We start from the raw sequence: 18037 nt of genomic DNA, 5'->3' as shown, positions 1-18037 counted from the left end.
TCTTAGGACATGTAATCACCCCAGAGGGTATAACTGTTCTATTGTGATCATTTCTTCATCTTTCTGGTCTGAGCTTTCATTTCAGTCTGTTTTCATTAATGAAAATACATCCTTAGAAGAGTTACAGTGAGTGGGACAGAGTGAATGGGACTCCCTCAACAGTGTGTGCAGCTCCCTCAACATCTTGCTCACTCCTCTCCATAGTGCAGTCACTTTATCTTCCACGCCCTTTCTCCCTACCCTTCACCCTCCTCTCAATTCTCAGCACACCTTCCTCTCTGCTTCTCCTCCATCTTCTCTCACTCTCCATTTCCTCCTCTCCCCTCTTATCCTAATACATCCTCTCCCACTTCCTCACCTCCCTCTCCTACTCCAGTCACCCCAACTTCCGCTCACTCTCACCTCTCTTCTCCCCTTTCTGTCTACAAACCACACACCCACCCCGACACTGAATCTCAGCCCGTGCTCACTGCAGGATAGCAACCCGTCCCTTTCAATGTGCGACAGTGACATCGACAAGATAAGTAGCCTTGGTGACATCGGAACATACTGGCGTTTGGAGTTGGATGAAGCAGAGGAGGGAGAGAAAGTGACAGAGAGATAGAGGAAGACAGAGAAAGAGAGAAGGGGAAGTGGCAGATAGAGAGAGAAAGAGGGGAGGGAGGGATGGAGGGAGGAGAGAACAGGCTGAGTGATGGTTGTGAAAAAGAGGGAGAGAGAATCGAGAGACTGTAGGAGTGTTAGTGAGACAGACTGAGGAGAGATTGGAGGGAAGTGTTGGAGGAGAGAAACAGAGGGGAGAGAGACGGTGGCAACAACCAGTGAGGGGAGAGAATGGCGGGAAGAGTGAGGTGGATGTGGGTGAGAAATAAATGGGGAGCGAGTGAGGGGGCAGAGAGAGGCATGGGAGAGAATGACGGAGGAGAGGGATTGGAGGGAATATGAGAGGGAAGAGAGATGGGGAGTTAAACTAGGATAGAAACCAGAGATTGAGACGGGGGAGATATACGAGGGAACGGGACTGGCCCTTTGATATCTCTGTTGATCAGTGAGAGAGAAACTGACAGGGATCGAAAAGGGCTACTCATTTTAAATGGAGACATATGCAAATTTCTAAAATTCTAAATCATCCATGTAAATTCCTTTAGGATCAGTGAAGTGTCTGTCTATCTGAGTGTAGGCGGCTGACTGGGTACATTTGAGCTGGAGATAGAGGGAGATGGGCACAGAAGCATAGATCACTCATGGCCATGTTGAATAAACATAATAAGACTTCCTCCTCATCTCTCTTATGAATTGATTTCCCTGTAGTCTGAGGGTTTACCCCTGGTCCTGGGCTACGCATTATGGGAAACATCCTCTTTATCTTGGCTTTACAGTATTTGAGAAACCCCCCCATAATTCTAAACAGCTGGAACAGCACAGAGACCATGAGCTGTGGTCTTGTTAAGCAGCTTCAGCTGCAGCACCTTGTTCAAAACAATCTGAAAATCCAAACACCACCCACCGCCTTTCTTATTTCACCAAAAAATTCCAAGAGATCTGTCTGGGAAGATTTCTCCTGAGGAAAACCATGCCGACTTTGGCCGTACAGGGGAGTATTTGAAAGGACTGTCATGGAACAGAATCACTGGCAGGGTCCAGCTGCCCAGAGTTGACTCTCTACTGTACACTAGTTGTGTTATAAATTCACTTAAGTACCAGAGACAGAGTTTAAAATAAACTGATTTATTTCTCTCAGATCCAGAATATTAAACTCCAGTCTCATTAAAGGTGAATGTGCAGCAGAAGAAACTCCTCCCATGCCCAGTTACCAGGGTGCAGAACTGGGTGTGGTGAGCAGCAGCAATAATTGCAGAGTTCAGCACCGACAGTCACTCTCGAAATTGCATTCAGCAACGGTGATGGACAAATATCCAGCATGCAGCTTATTGAAACTTTCTCCCCAGTGTGAACCCGGTAGTGTGTCACAAGTGTAACATGCTGCGAGGTTTCACTGCTCATGTAATGGCCTCTCTGCAATGTTTCACTGCTGATGTAATGGTTTCTCTGCAGCAGCAATGTTTAGGTTAAGACTAGATGTAAGAGGGATTTGGAGTGCGGGGCTATCCAACGGGAGAAATGTTTTTTCCTGTGAGTCTGGAAGAGGGAATTTGTGGTCTTTCGCTAGGGATAGATGAGAAGACGTGAATGGAGAGAGTGGGCCCTTTTTCTTTCTTTACTTTACTAACCCTATAGTCAAAGTAAGAATTATAAAGCTCAATCGTTTAATCACATATTGTGTACTGTTTGTAATTTCGGGGAACTGATTTGTAACAGGCCACATCACACAGCATCCACCCAAATGAGATTTCTCAAGTTTGGCCGGGCTGGGGTCTATCACCCCTACATTAAGCTGCTAGTCAAAGCAAGAGTTACATACACCTAGATGACTGCATGAATCACTTCCCACATTCACAGCAGGAGAACGGCCTCTCCCCATTTTGAACTCAATGATGCACATTTGGTTGATTTGGCTGAGAGAATCTCTTCCCAAAGTCTGAGCAGGTGATCGGCCTCTACTCAGTGTGAACTCGCTGGTGTCTCTGTAGTTGAGATGACCAAGTGAATCCCCTCCCGCAGTCCGAGCAGGTGAACAGCTGCTCCCTGGTGTGAACTCGCTGATGTACCTTCAGTTGGGATGACTGAGTGAATCCCTTCCCACAGTCTGAGCAGGTGAACGGCCTCTCCCCAGCGTGAACTCTCTGATGTACCTTCAGTTGGGATGAGTAAGTAAATCCCTTCCCGCAGTTTGAGCAGGTGAACGGCCTCTCTCCAGTGTGAACTCGCTGATGTACCTTCAGTTGGGATGACTGAGTGAATCCCTTCCCACAGTCTGAGCAGGTGAACGGCCTCTCCTTTGTGTGAACTGACTGGTGTCTCAGTAGGTGAGATGAGCAAGAGAATCCCTTCCCACCGTCTGAGCAGGTGAACGGCCTCTCTCCAGCGTGAACTCTCTGATGTACCTTCAGTTGGGATGAGTAAGTGAATCCCTTCCCGCAGTTTGAGCAGGTGAACGGCCTCTCTCCAGTGTGAACTTGCTGATGTACCTTCAGTTGGGATGACTGAGTGAATCCCTTCCCACAGTCTGAGCAGGTGAACGGCCTCTCCTTTGTGTGAACTGACTGGTGTCTCAGTAGGTGAGATGAGCAAGAGAATCCCTTCCCACAGTCTGAGCAGGTGAACGGCCAATCCCTTGTGTGAACTTGTTGGTGAGCCATTAGGTAAGACGACCGAATGAATCCCTTCCCACAGTCTGAGCAGGTGAATGGCCTCTCACCAGTGTGAACTTGCTGATGTGACTTCAGGATAGATGAGCAAATGAATCCCTTCCCACAGTCCGAGCAGGTGAACGGCCGCTCCCCGGTGTGAACACGCTGGTGTACCTTCAGTTGAGATGACTGAGTGAATCCCTTCCCACAGTCTGAGCAGGTGAACGGCCTCTCCCCAGTGTGAACTCACTGATGTACCTTCAGTTGAGATGACCGAGTGAATCCCTTCCCACAGTCCGAGCAGGTGAACAGCCTCTCCCCAGTGTGAACTCGCTGATGTACCATTAGGTCAGCTGACCGAGTGAATCCCTTTCCACAGTCCAAGCAGGAGAACGGCCTCTCCCCAGTGTGAACTCGCTGATGTATCATCAGTTGAGATGAGGAAGTGAATCCCTTCCTGCAGTCTGAGCAGGTGAATGGCCTCTCCCCAGTGTGAACTCGCTGATGTACCATTAGGTCAGCTGACCGAGTGAATCCCTTTCCACAGTCCAAGCAGGAGAACGGCCTCTCCCCAGTGTGAACTCGCTGATGTATCATCAGTTGAGATGAGGAAGTGAATCCCTTCCCGCAGTCTGAGCAGGTGAATGGCCTCTCCCCAGTGTGAACTCGCTGATGTACCATTAGGTCAGATGACCGAGTGAATCCCTTTCCACAGTCCAAGCAGGAGAATGGCCTCTCTCCAGTGTGAACTCGCTGATGTACCTTTAGGTCAGATGACCGAGTGAATCCCTTTCCACAGTCCAAGCAGGAGAACGGTCTCTCCCCAGTGTGAACTCGCTGATGTACCTTTAGGTCAGATGGCCAACTGAATCCCTTCCCACAGTCTGAGCAGGTGAACGGCCACTCCCCGGTGTGAACTCGCAGATGAGCCATTAGGTCAGATGAGCAAGTGAATTTTTCCCAACAAATTCAGCAGATGACCAGCCTCCGCCCAGTGTTAACTGACTGGTGTGCCCACAGCTGGAAAGACCGACTGGATCCCTTCTCACACACAGAACAGGTGAATGACCTTGCCCAGTGTGAACTTGCTGATGAATCTTCAGTTGAGATGACCGACTGAATCCATTCCCACTGTCTGAGCAGGAAGGAAGATGAAGTGAATCCCTTGCACCACTTCTTAAATATCTGGTCAGAGACAGCAAAGCTGGTGTGATCTGTTTGAGATTCCAGTGGACAAATTCCTCATCATTTTCAACCTGTAAAAAGATTTACAAAATCCATCAATGGGTGTAGGACAACATTTCAGATGAGATCACTGACTTCTCAAGGTGTGATATGGCTTCACACTGTTACAGTGAAGTTCAACCCAAGTTGGTGAGAGAAGTCATCTTCTAACTGGGCACAGTGCTGGTATCTGGAATGACCATCAAATTCTCTGATGCTCCTCCTGTCTCTATGAGAATGGGGCATTTCTGACATCCCCAATCTGTGACCTGGCTCAGTTTGACTCTCTCCATTGGTATTATTCCCTGTTCCCACTGAGCTGCATGGGTGCCTGGCCCCACAGTAACTGAAACACTCTCATGCAAATAGCCGGTACTGCATTCCACGCACCCACCACTCTCTGTGTAAAAAAACTAACCCCTGACATCCCCTCGGTATCTATTTCCAAGCACCTTAAAACTATGCCCCTCATGTTAGCCACTTTAGACCTGGGGGAAAAAGCCTCTGGCAATACACACGATGAATGCCCCTCATCATCTTTTCACCTAAAATATGCTCTAAACATAAACAAGGGAATCATACATTGCTTTGACGTTTTGTTAGAAGTATACAAAATTATTAAGGTGCAGATAGGGTAAATGCAAGCAGCATTTTCCACTGAGGTTGGGTGGGATGATAACCAGAGGATCATGGGTAAGTGGCGAAGGTGAAAATTTAACGGGAGCGTGTGGAAAAGCTCTTCACTGAAATAGTTGTGAGAGTGTGGAATGAGATGTCAGCATGAGTGATGAATATGAGCTCAGTTTCACCATTTTAAAGAAGTTTGGATGGGAACCTGGATGGTAGGGGTATGGAGGGCGATGGTCCCGGTGCAGGTAGTTGCATTAGACAGCTTAAATGCTTTTTCAGCATTGACTGTATGGGCCAAATAGCCTGTTTCCATACTGAACTTCTGTAGGTTTCTGTGACAGAGAAGCTGGACAAACTTGTTTGGAAGGGAAAAGGTAGAAGGGACAATGGAGCAGCAATGGCTGGAGTTTCTGGGAGCAATTCGGGAGCTGAGTGATCGATACATCCGAGGAAGTGAAAGCATTGGAAAGGCAGGAGGACACAACTGTGGCTAAAATGAGAAGCCAAAGCCAACATAAAAGCCAAAGAGAGGGCAAACAAAAGAGAAAAATTATTGGGAAGCTTTTGGAAACCAACAGAAGACAACTAAAAAAAGTCAGATGAGCTCAGTGCGTGGAATCATGATATTGTAGTCATTAATGAGTCTTGGCAGCACCCAACAGTCTGATGCATTTAGAGGAACAAAATATCCAGGGCCTCAATATCTCTTAAAAACCCAGGTTCCCTGCACCAGTTACCATGCAACCTTTATTTTGGCAGGCATGTACAAACTCTACACCCTCAAAATTTCACTTCTGAAGGCCTCTCACTTACCAAGTACTCCTTTTCCAGAAAACAGCCTGTCCCAAACCACACTTGTCAGATCCTTTCTGATACCACAGAATTGACCTTTCTCCAATTGAGAATCTCAACCCGTGATCCAGACCTCTCTTTTTCCATATTTTCTTTGAATCTCCTGGCATTATGATCACTAATTTCTGTCACCAGCCCTGGATCATTTCCTAACAGCTTCCTGCACACTTCTACGTCGGGAATCCTACCTACTGAGTAAGGGCACATTTGACAAACTCTACCCCATCTAGTCTTTTTACAGTATGGAAGTCACAGACAATATCTGGAAAGTTAAAATCACTTACTGAATCAACGTTTGTTTCTTGGCATGGTCTGCGATCTCTCTGGAAATTTGTTCCTATAAATCCCTCAGACTGTTGGGTGCAACCAAGTCCCAAGAATGGCTACAATATCATAATGCCCTGTCCTGAGCTCATCTGGCTTTCCTACGATGCTTCTTGCATTGTGATATACACAGCTCAGCACATTCATCGCACCATGCTCAACCATTTGATTGCTGACTCTATCTGAGGTCTGAACAACATCTGACTGGTCTGAACAAACTCTCCCTCTTTGGCACAAAAACAATGGAGCTGATTGTGGAGGACAGGAGGAATGGACACAGACTAACCCCTATTGACGTCAATGGACCTGGGGTTAAAATGGTGAACAGCTTTAAGTTCCTCAGCATAAACATCACCAAGGATCTCAAATGGTCTGTACATACCAGCTGTGTCTTTCACCTCAGATGGTTGAAGAAGTTTGATTTGGGCCCCAAATCCTAACAGATTTCTACAGGGAGACAATTGAGAGCATCTTGATTGGCTGCATCACTGCCTGGTACAGGAACTGTACTTCCCTCAATCGCAGGACCCTGTAGAAAGTGGCGTGGACAGCCCGGCACATCTGCAGATGTGAACTTCCCATGATTCATGGAAAAGAATAAAGTGAACTCGTGAAAAAAATAATGAACTGATTGTGGTGTGGTTATTGCTCCGGCGAATTGAAGTTTACACCATAAAAAGTTTCCCATCCGGATACGTCACACCTTTGTGTGGCTACTCTCTTCTGTTGACTTCAAGAAATAGCAGAGAACTGTGGACTTCACTGAGCACATCATGGAAACAAGCCTCCCCTCCATGGATTCTCTCTATACTTCCTGCTGCCTCAGTAAATCAGGCAACAGAATTAAAGATTCCCAGAACTCCAGACCAGACATTCTCAATTCTCAACCACCCATCGGGTCGAAGATAAATGAAAACACAAAAACAGAAAATGTACCACCAGGCCTAGGGACATTTTCCATTCTGCTGTTATAAGCAAACTGATTATTCCTCAGGAATTCCTCAGCTTCCTTCTTGCATTAATAGGGATATATACCTCAAAACATTGGCTGCACTTCGGCAAGTTTTAACAGTGGAATGGAGTGAATGAAAAAATGCCCGCCCACAATGAGAGGACGTGACACTGGATCTCACTCCCTTGTCTGAACGGAATAAAGATTAAACTGCACAACCACGAGAATAACCCACATATGTAAGGTACCACACACATGATGTTAGACCCCGGTGTAGCAAACCCATGCATGACATCAGGCATGTGGGGGGGGATAGGATTTTTGGTTCCATGGCTCTCTTCCAGGGAAGGTGGGACCTGTACAGAAGGGACCACAAGGAGAGAGAAGGTTCTTTGGAAACTGAAGATCTGAAGGCAGATAAGTCACCTGGACCAGATGGTTTACACACACAGTTCTGAAAGAGGTGGCGGGAGAGATTGTGGAGGCATTACTAATGATCCTTCAAGAATCACTAAATTCAGGAATGGTTCTGAAAGACTGGAACATTGCAAAAGCCACTCCACTCTTCAAGAAGGGAGAGAGGGAGAAGAAAGGAAACTATAGGCCACTTAGACTGACAGTGGTTTGAAAGATGTTGGAGTTGATTGTTAAGGATGTGAGTTTGGGGTACTTGGAGGCACAAGATAAAATAGGCCAGGGTCAGCATTGTTTCCGCAAGGGAAAATCTTGCCCGATGAATTTGGTGGAATGCTTTGAGAAATAATAAGCAGGGTAGACAAATGAGAGTTTGTTGATATTTTGCACTTGGATTTTCAGACCTTTTAACAGGGGTGCCAAACTCATTTTAGGTCACGGGCCGGATTGAGCAAAATGCAGCTTCATGCGGGCCGGATCAGTCGGTCGCGTGCGAATGCAGCTTTCGTTGCCTCCTTTTTTTCAGCCTGCTCTCATGTGTCTCAGTCTCTGCTATAACTACAAAGTGTTTCACTTCACCAATTCCGTTTCTTATGAAGAAGACTGCCGAATAAACACTAAAAACCCTGAAAACCTGGTACCTGAATAAACTCAGCATTAGCTATATCATACGCCATAGGCGCTTCGATTACTGGGGCCAGCTTTAATAGTAATTAGATATTATCTCGCGGGCCAAAGATAATTCCACTGCGGGCCGGATTTGGCCCGCGGGCCTTGAGTTTGACATATATGTTTTACAAGGTACCACACACGAGGCTCCTTAACGAGCTCTGAGCCTGGTTGGGCGGCGATGAGGAAGGGGCTGATCTCGGGTTTACATTGTTATGTGTGATGAGAAAACCATGGGGAGATGGGGTCCAGAGTTGGCCCCCCGTGAACTATGCTGCTAACGAGAAGGAGGGATAAAGATGGGGAGAGGCGCCATGCCGCACATGCTGATAATGAGGGAGACACAAGGATTTAAAATTATGGCTTCTTCGCTGATTGTTGACTTTACTCCCAAGGACTTTGCCTGCTTGTGTGAATCCTTGCTGACACAGCAGAGTGATGCCAGGTGCCTGCTGAGACAGGAGGGAGTGGCCAGTTTGATGGACATGATCAGCTGATGGATGGCTGGAACCCCGGCTGGGGAGATAAAAGACGAGTCTGCTGAGACACAGGCAGACACGCCACTGGACACTGAATGAGTGTTCTGCACCCACAGGAAGGTGGGGGCTTGGAGGATCGATTCGGGGGAATCGGTCCAAAGCTCACAGTGTGTGAAGGCAGGCCGGTAGGGGCTTGTGTGTGTGTCTGTCCTCGCCTGGGTGACAAGTCCAGCACTGAAGAACGGTCTAGCCGGGAACGGAAGGGTCATAATCGATGACCACAACAGGTCAAAGGAACAAGAAGACAACGGAAGGTTTGCCTGCTGATTCCGCTCATCTCTCGTTCGCTCTCTCTCTCTCTCCAACATCACAACAGCAACTACCTCAACCCAAACTGAACTGAACTCTGCATTATCTTAAGACTATTCATTTACCCCTTGACTACGATAGAGCTTGGTTTTGGTTCTTATTCCTACACTTCTGTATTTATCATTGCTAACCTGTTTTATATGTATATTTGCATTTTGGATACTGTATTACTTAGTTTATTAATAAACACCTTTAGTTACAGTACCACCAGACTCCAACGTATCATTCCATTTCTGCTGGTTTGGTTACCCGGTTACAGGTTACGTGACAACCTAAATCGAAGGTCGGTTGCAGGGGGGGAAAGGGTTGGGATGGAGACAGAAGGCTGGACAATCTGGGCCTGGAAAGTAGGATCAGTTAGTTGTGGTTCCCCAGCAGTGAGAGTGGATGTTGGTGACATGAATCTGTTTGTGTGTACGGGTGTGGGGTAAATGGTGGGAAAGTTGTGGGGCTACTGGCTGGTGGAGGGAGGTTGGGGATGTGGGTTATCGGACAAAGTGTGACCCGGGAGGATGGTTCCGAGGGCAGATTACATTGTGAGCAAACGAGGATCTGGTCCATTGCATCAGACAGCTTTCAAGAAGCAACAAATCTCTCTTTATGTTAATCACTGTCTAATTCTGCTGCTACCATTGTGTTTGTCACAGAGCCTAGAGTCTGGGAACAGCTCGATGGCAGGAAGCAGATGGTGATGATGGGAGGCTGTTTACTGGAGGCAAGGCCCGTGTCTCCTGGAGCTCCCCAGGGTAACACCCATTGCTACTTGTCATCTATGTAATTAATATTGTTGAGAATGTACAGGGTATGGGTAGTGAGTTTGCAGCAAGTAATTGCAAACAATTACTTCTTTTTGCAAGATAATAAATATAAACACCCCTCTTTCCCTCTCCACACTCAGAACCAACCAAAAGCTACTTCAGAAGATACAAGCTCTTCAAATGTGCAAACACTGAGGGAATGTGTGTGAGTTTAAAGAGCCGTGCTACTGACGGCACATTAGCAGATCTGGAGTGATTGCAACTGGGTCTGATAGAGGCATAACTGGTATTTCTGGGCACATTCAGTCTCACTCCAATTATTCCCTACCTTCCTTTGTACAGTTATGTGATGTCTAAAGGACCAGTATTTGAGTAAATGAGACTCACCAAACTTTCTCCTGACTGAATCAATGGAAACTCTGAGTCAGAAGGGTTTCTCTCCAGTTGGTTCTCTCAATCCTCGGGCTGGTTCACGTGTTGCTGTTCCCTCGTCTTCAGTTGTGGTTTGCTTCCAGTTGTGGGCTTTTCTTCCAATAAATCTCTCACCGCAGGTGTAACTTTAACATGAGAGATAACGAACCATGTTAACAATACAAAGGAGAACAAAATATTTCTGCTCCCTGAACTCTAAACATTGAAGACAAATATAACGATCTCAGTGAACAAATCTGTCCCTGACACGTCACAAAACCTGATATGAGATAGGAAGGAGTCATCATTCAGTCATTGTTAGACATAAGATGTAGGGACAGAATTAGGTGATTCGTTCCATCGAGTCTGCTCCACCACTCAACCATGGCTGAGATTTATTACAACACCATATTCCTGCCTTCCTGCTGTAACCGTGAAGCGACTTAGCAATCATGAGTATATTAATCTCTGTCATAAATATACCCAAATGGCAGCCTCAACCAACCTCTGTGGCAACAAATTCCACAAATCAGACATCTTTTGGCTGAAGAAATTTTTCTCATCTCAGTTTTAAAGGGAAGCATCTTTACTCTGACACTGTGCTGTCAATCGCAGACTTTCCATCGAATGGAAACATCCTCTCCTTGTCCACTGTATCCAGGCTTTTCAACATTCGGTAGGTTTACTTCACCATACATCCCTCCACTTCCCCCAGCATCCCGCATCACCATCCATCCGCGGACGGTGGGCACACACCACGTGATCGTCCGTCACAAAGGGAAAGGCGGAGCAGATCTGCGGCGCACAGCCTCACGTGACCTATTCGCGGGACGTCCGTTTCAATTCTGTGGAAATAGAAAGCCTGGGCTCCTGGTTTGGATCACTCAATGCAGATTCAGTGAAGCCGACACGTTTCTGATGAGCCCAGATAACTGGGTACTAAATGAGAAATTGGCCCTCGGTTCGGAGCTCATGGCCAACATCAGATCTCCCCCCCCCCCCCCCCCGGATTTGTCTCAATACTTACCGATGGGAAAGTGATATCTTCGGCCCGCAGACAGTGATCCCGACCCCCGGCTCCCCACCCAGGAGGTGGGAACCCTTTGCCGATCCCGGAGCTGATGTACTTCAGCACTGTGAAAGCGACAACACCGCCCGCCTGTAGACTGTGAGCGTGCGCAAAGTAATTATTGCATCATCCAGAGGGCGGAGCCTCGGACACAGACGCCCAGATACTGCCCATCTGCGGTTAAATGGCAGGGGCAAACGATATCACGTGACCCGTGGGGTCTCTCACCCCCAGAGAAAGATCCAGCTCCCCATCACTCTGTCAAGAAGCAAACTTGCCGTTCACATCGCCTCTCACCCTAAATGTGTCAGACAATTCAACCCGCAGGAAAATTATATCGTCTGTTCACTGTATCTACTCCTCTCGTAATCTTACAAATGTCCATCCAGTCTCACCCCAGCCTGCGCCGCTCTGGAGAAAACAACACAAGTTTGTCCAACCTCTCGTTATAGCTCATGCCTGCTAATCCAGCCAATATCCTGGAAACCCTCTTCCACACCCTCTCCAAAGCCCCGACATCCTTCCAAGAATGGGGGCGCCCAGAACTGTCAGAAAAACTCCAGATGTGGCCTAACTAGTTTTATAAAGCTGTGTTACGAACTGTAACGTTTGAGAAACGAATCAGCAGCAATAGAGTTCACACTGGAGTCTGGTTTTAATGTTAAACCATTTCTTTATTAGTATCTACTTACAGTAACTTAACGAAATAAAGGAAAGGTAACAGTGTTTTGTGTAAATATAACTCCCAATCTATCGAGCCTGAGGCAACAAAGCTCAGAGTCTTGTGATGGTAAAGTAGGAAAGTTCAGTAATCCACTGAATAAATGGTGGGAGAGAGATATTTGTGATCCAGTGTGAAACGTAGAGAAAAGGCCGTTACTTCAAAATAACCGTCGACGAAGATCTTATCCTTTGAATCCGTCCACTTACGAGTTATCAGCGAAAGTGACCTGTCACAGGAATACAGTCTACCCGGGGTTGCCACACAACATACCCAGGCAATGGTTATCACAAGCGGTCCGCCAAGATATTCCACAATCCATTCCAATGGATTATACTAAGTGACAGCCATACACATTCGTTGTTGTTCCGTGTACCGATGATCAACCCACTCTTGTGGGCAGAGGAGAGTTCCAAGCCTCAGCTGCGACAAACTGAAGCTATCAGCTTTTCCACTCTACTCTCTCTCTCTCTTTAGACTGACCGACAGCCTGTCTGCAGATCGCTCTCTCTCTCTCATGGTTAATCCACAGTTAGCGCCGTCAGCCTGTGACTGACGTCATAGTCCCGCCTCCTCACGCCGGCGCTCTTAAAGAAACAGTCACAGTACGACCGCAGGCTCGTAACAGCAGCAACATAACTTCCCGACTTTTAAACTCACTGCTTCAACTAATAAAGACAACCATGCCATTTTCCTTCTTAACCACCCGATCAATCTGTGCAGTCTCTTTCAGGGAGCGATGAACTTGGAGTCTAAGATGCTGAAGATGTTCTATAGGTCAGTTGTGGAGAGCGCCCTCTTCTTTGTGGTGGCGTGTTGGGGAGGAAGCATTAAGAAGAGGGACGCCTCACGTCTTAATAAGCTGGTAAGGAAGGCGGGCTCTGTCGTGGGCAAAGGACTGGAGAGTTTAACATCGGTAGCTGAGCGAAGGGCGCTGAGTAGGCTACGGTCAATTATGGATAACTCTGAACATCCTCTACATAGCACCATCCAGAGACAGAGAAGCAGTTTCAGCGACAGGTTACTATCGATGCAATGCTCCTCAGACAGGATGAAGAGGTCAATACTCCCCAATGCCATTAGGCTTTACAATTCTACCGCCAGGACTTAAGAACTTTTTAAAAGCTATTATTAATGCTTTTTGAGATAGTGATTTAGATGCATATCTTATTTTTTACTGAGTTAAGTATTGTATGTAATTAGTTTTGCTACAACAAGTGTATGGGACATTGGAAAAAAGTTGAATTTCCCCATGGGGATGAATAAAGTATCTATCTATCTATCTATCTATCTATCTATCTATCTATCTATCTATCTATCTATCTATCTATCTATCTATCTATCTATCTATCTTCAACACTGTTCAGGGTTTTGCAGTTAACAGTGTACTGTCTCATACATTCGACCTACCGAGCTGCCAAGATGATCATCACTGATCAAATCTCATTGAGATTTCTCAGGTCCTGTTGAATTTATTGCCAAGTGCGCAAGTACGGAAAGGTACAGGTACAGAGAAACACTGACTTGTGGCATCATCACAGGCAAGTACATTCAGATAACACACGGAACAAACAATTATATGATTCTCTGTCAGTAACAATCTATAATCTATAAATATGTCATTAACCGTATATAAAATACAGTGCATTCTGTCATGATCAATATTAAAATGTACAATAACAGACTTGAAAATGTTGAATTTGGTCACTGTTTCTATTCCTCCTGTAATCCACAACCAGCTCCTTTGTTTTTGACACAATGAGGGAGAGGATGTTTTCTTGACACCACTGTGTCGGGGTGATGACTTCTCTGTTTGCTGTCTCGTTATTATTTGGAATTAGACCAGTCAGTGTATTGTCATCGGCAAATTTAATTAGCAAATTGGAGCTGTGGTTGGCGACACAAGTATACAGAGAATGGCGATACAAGTATACACAAGTATACAGAGGGTGGCGATACAGAGAGTAAAGGAGGGGGCAAGGAAACACTGTTGTTAGCTATGAGTGCTGAGGGTCAGAGAGACAGAGGTGAGGGAGCCCACTCTTACCACCTGCCGGCGATCTGACAGGAAGTCCAGGATCCAGCTACACAAGGCAGGGTGAAGGCCGAGCCTTCGTATGGCTACTGCTCTGCTCGTGACTGCAAGGAACTGCAGAGAACTTTGGAGAACAGAGAACATGCGAGAAACAAGCCTCCCCTCCATGGACTCTTCCTACACTTCCCCTGCCTCGGAAAAGCAGGCCATGTACTCAAAGATCCTCACAACCTGGACATTCTTGCTGCAAACACGCTCCCCCATCGGGGAAGAAATACAAAGGCTTAAAGCGTGTACCACCACGCTCAAGGTCGGCTTCCTGTCTGCGGTTATAAGCCAAATAAATGATAAAATGTAATCGACTTCATAACGTAACTCGACGTGACCCTGCACCATATCTCTATCTGCACTGCACTTTCTCTGCAGCCATAATGCTTTGTTCCTGTGGTGAACTACATATACCTGTCTGGACGCGCCCCCCCCCCCCCCCGCCCGCTGACTGCTCCTGTGGCTCCTCCCACGGACCCCGGTATAAAGGCGATTGGAGACACCGCCCCGGCCTCAGTCTCCAGGATGCAGTGTGGTGGTCAATTGCTGCTTGTTCTTTCTTCCAGCCAATAAAAGCCTATATCTCGCCTCACGTCTCCGAGAGTTATGGATGGTGCATCAGTTACAGTTATTGTTTTGTCGTATATCAGCACAATGTACTGTTGTAATGTATTGATCTGTGTGGCTGGTACGTCAGGCAAGATTTTCACTGTCGCTCAGTACGTGATAAAAATAAACAAATTCCCCATTTTAATTGCGTGGAAATATTAGACAGACTGAGCTTCTGCTTTGGAACCTCAGAAGGAAACTGAACTGTTGTCATTTCTGAGGAATGCAAATAAATAGAAAAGGCTTCAATCTCACATTACGATCTGTGGTAACTGGGATCAGGTGATCGGTGGTGGGTCTCCCATATCAATATCAGAATCAGGTTTAATAGCACCGGCATATGTCATGAAATACGTTGTCTTTGCGGTAGCAGGAGAAACTAATTCATAACAAATATGAATTACAAAAATATACACATTAAATCGTTAAATTTATAAGTAGTGCAACAATAAAAATTATAAAAATGAAATATTTTTAATGTTTTAATTGTGTGGAAATTCTGGAGCAAAGCTTAACTGAACTGTCCACATTGATGAGAAGCTCAGAAAAATAGTAACGGCTAAATTCTCAGATGAATGGGCCATATGCCCAGAAATATTGGTTCATTTTGGCAGGTCGAAACAGTGGAAAAAACCATAAGATCATAAAATATTGGAGCAGAAGTCGGACATTCGGCCCATCGAGTCATCGAGTCCGCTCCGCCATTCAATAAGGGCTGATCCAATTCTTCCAGTCACCCCCACTCCCCTGTCTTCACCCCATACCCTTTGACGCGCTGGCTAATCAAGAACCTATCTATCTCTACCTTAAATACACCCAATGACTTGGCTCCACAGCCACTCATGACAACAAATTCCACAGATACACCACCGACTGACTTAAGTAATTTATCCGCATCTCTGTTCTAAATGGACGTCCTTTAATTCTGAAGTCATGCTCTATTCCTAGAATCCCCTACCAGGGGAAATTAACTTTGCATAGCTGATCTGTTCAGGACTTCTAACATTGAGAATGTTTCTAAGAGATCCCCATTACTCTCCTGAACTCCAGAAACAACAGCCCAAGAGATGCCAGACGTTCTTCATACGGTAAACCTTTCATTCCTGGAATCATTCTGGTGAATCTTCTCTGAACCGTCTCCAACGTCAGTACATCATTTCTAAAATAATGATCACAAAACTGCACGCAATAGTCTGTGTGATCTCACGAGGGCCTTATAGAGCCTCACCATCTCATCACTGCTCCTATATTTTATACCACTAGAAATGAATGCCAACATTGCATTTGCCTTCTTCACCACCGACTCATCCCGAAAATTAACATTTAGGGTACCCTGCACAAGAACTCCCAAACCATTTGCATTTCTGCATTTTGTATTTTCTCCCCATCTAAACAATAGTCCTCCCGTTTACTTCTTCCACCAAAGTGCATGACCATACACCTTACAACTTTGTATTTAATTTGCCACTCCTTTGCCCATTACCCTAAACCATCTAAGTCTCTCTGTAAGCTCTTTGTTTCCTCAACACTACCCGCTCCTGCACCTATCTTTGTACCATCGACAAATTTAGCCACAATCCTTTAATGCCGTCGTCCAAATCAATGACATACATCGTAAATTTCTTAATTCAACCCCTAAAGACTCTACACCTGCCAATCCTATGTCATCTCTTTCCAATGATTTAATATTATTTCTTGTACACAGGGCCACACCACTTCCTGTGCCCACTCACCTATCTTTCTGATACACCTTGTATCCTTGGACATTCAGCTTCCAATAGCAGCCATTCTTTAGCCAAGTTTCACAGATGGCCACAGCGTCATGTTTGCCAATCTGTAGCTGGATTTCAAGAGTGTCCATTTTATTCCTTATGCTGCGTGCATTCAAATACAACACTCTCAGTCCAGTATTTGTTGCTTTCTGTTTTAATTGCACCACGACTCTATTGCCCTGTAACTCGTGCCACTGGTTTTGATTAAGCTTTATCTCCTGCCTGTTCTTTCTCTAATCTCTGTTGCACGCTATCTTTGATTTATTTCTGTTTTCCGCTTCCTCTGCCCAATCACTCCGGTTACCATCCCTCTGCCAAATTCGTTTGAACCCTCACTAACAGATTTATTCAATATGGCTGCTAGGATATTGCGACCCTTTGTATTCAGGTGTAACCCGTCCTTTTTGTACCGGTCGTACCTCCCCCGGAAGAGGCTCCAGTGATCCAGGAATCTGAAGCCCTGCCCCCTACACAAGTCTCTCAGCCACACATTAATACGCCTGATCATGATATTCTTTCATCGCTAGCACGTGGCACAGGCAGCAATCCTGAGATTACTACCCCAGAGGTCCACAGGAGTCTGAGTTGGCAACGTTTCTGTTTACGTTCTATGTCAATGCATCGGATGAGAGTATTGATGGCCCTGTGGCCAACTTTACGCATGAAGTCGAAAATTGAAAGGACTGGATAGAGAGGTCGTGGAGGGCTATGGTATCTGGTTATCACAATGCCAGAAATACAATATAAATGTACAAACGGTAGGCTTGCTCCGCGGCTTGAGATTCTAAATTGGAGAATGGTGCTTTATTCACAAAATCCTCATAGCCCACAGTGACTGTGCACGGATCCCAGCAATGGAACCCGCCACTGCAGCCCCACAGTGCACTATGTACTGATTGCAAAGCTACGAAATTGCATGCGAATAGCCTCCCCTCCCCCAACTCCACTCTTTCTGCGTCACCAGCAGACTGGGACATCTCACATGTCGCTGCCTCCGCCAGGACATTAAACTGTGAACAACTGTGGTCAGGGACTGATCTCTGGGGAACTCCAAACGCTACCTCCTTCCAGTCTGAAAACGACCCACTCATCCAGCCACACACTACCGGCAGTTTATCGATCTCCAACGAAAAATCCTAATCACCTACTCCTGAGGATCAATACCATTGCTGACTCTGAGTTTACCACAGTCAAATGCCAGGAGGGACATAATAATCAGAAAGTCTCTAGTCGCAGCCGTGTAAATAAAATGTGATCTCAGTAGGTGTGTGGCGCATGCTCAGAATGCGAAGGAGGCAGACAAACTGAGCCAAGTCACAGACTGATGAAGGGGAGGAATGATCCATTTTGATACAGAGAGGGAAGCGGAGAGTTTGATATTGACCCTGATGCCGGAACTGTGGTCAGTTAGAAGATGAAGTTTTGTTCCTCCAAATTGTTTTCAGCTGTG

At 46.1% G+C, this 18037-nt stretch overlaps 1 protein-coding gene across 1 annotated transcript; it reads right to left on the bottom strand.

The window, feature by feature from the left end:
• Positions 1-3490: 3490 nt before the first annotated feature.
• On the bottom strand, positions 3491-11493 carry LOC140722740 (uncharacterized). Its single transcript, XM_073037438.1, has 3 exons — positions 11361-11493; positions 10310-10479; positions 3491-4507 (listed from the first exon to the last, which is right to left on the bottom strand). Exon 3 carries the CDS (start codon positions 4182-4184, stop codon positions 3498-3500), a length of 687 nt encoding a protein of 228 aa, XP_072893539.1. The 5' UTR covers positions 4185-4507; positions 10310-10479; positions 11361-11493; the 3' UTR covers positions 3491-3497.
• Between the last annotated feature and the right edge of the window lie 6544 nt (positions 11494-18037).

The sequence above is a fragment of the Hemitrygon akajei genome, unplaced genomic scaffold, assembly GCF_048418815.1.
Source record: "Hemitrygon akajei unplaced genomic scaffold, sHemAka1.3 Scf000087, whole genome shotgun sequence".
In the NCBI taxonomy this organism is placed as follows: domain Eukaryota; kingdom Metazoa; phylum Chordata; class Chondrichthyes; order Myliobatiformes; family Dasyatidae; genus Hemitrygon; species Hemitrygon akajei.
This window is presented reverse-complemented; position numbering and strand designations above follow the sequence as displayed.

Excerpts from the sequence above, each read along its gene's own strand:
- LOC140722740 (XM_073037438.1), bottom strand. The coding sequence starts at position 4,184 with ATGGCTCATCTGCGAGTTCACACCGGGGAGTGGCCGTTCACCTGCTCA.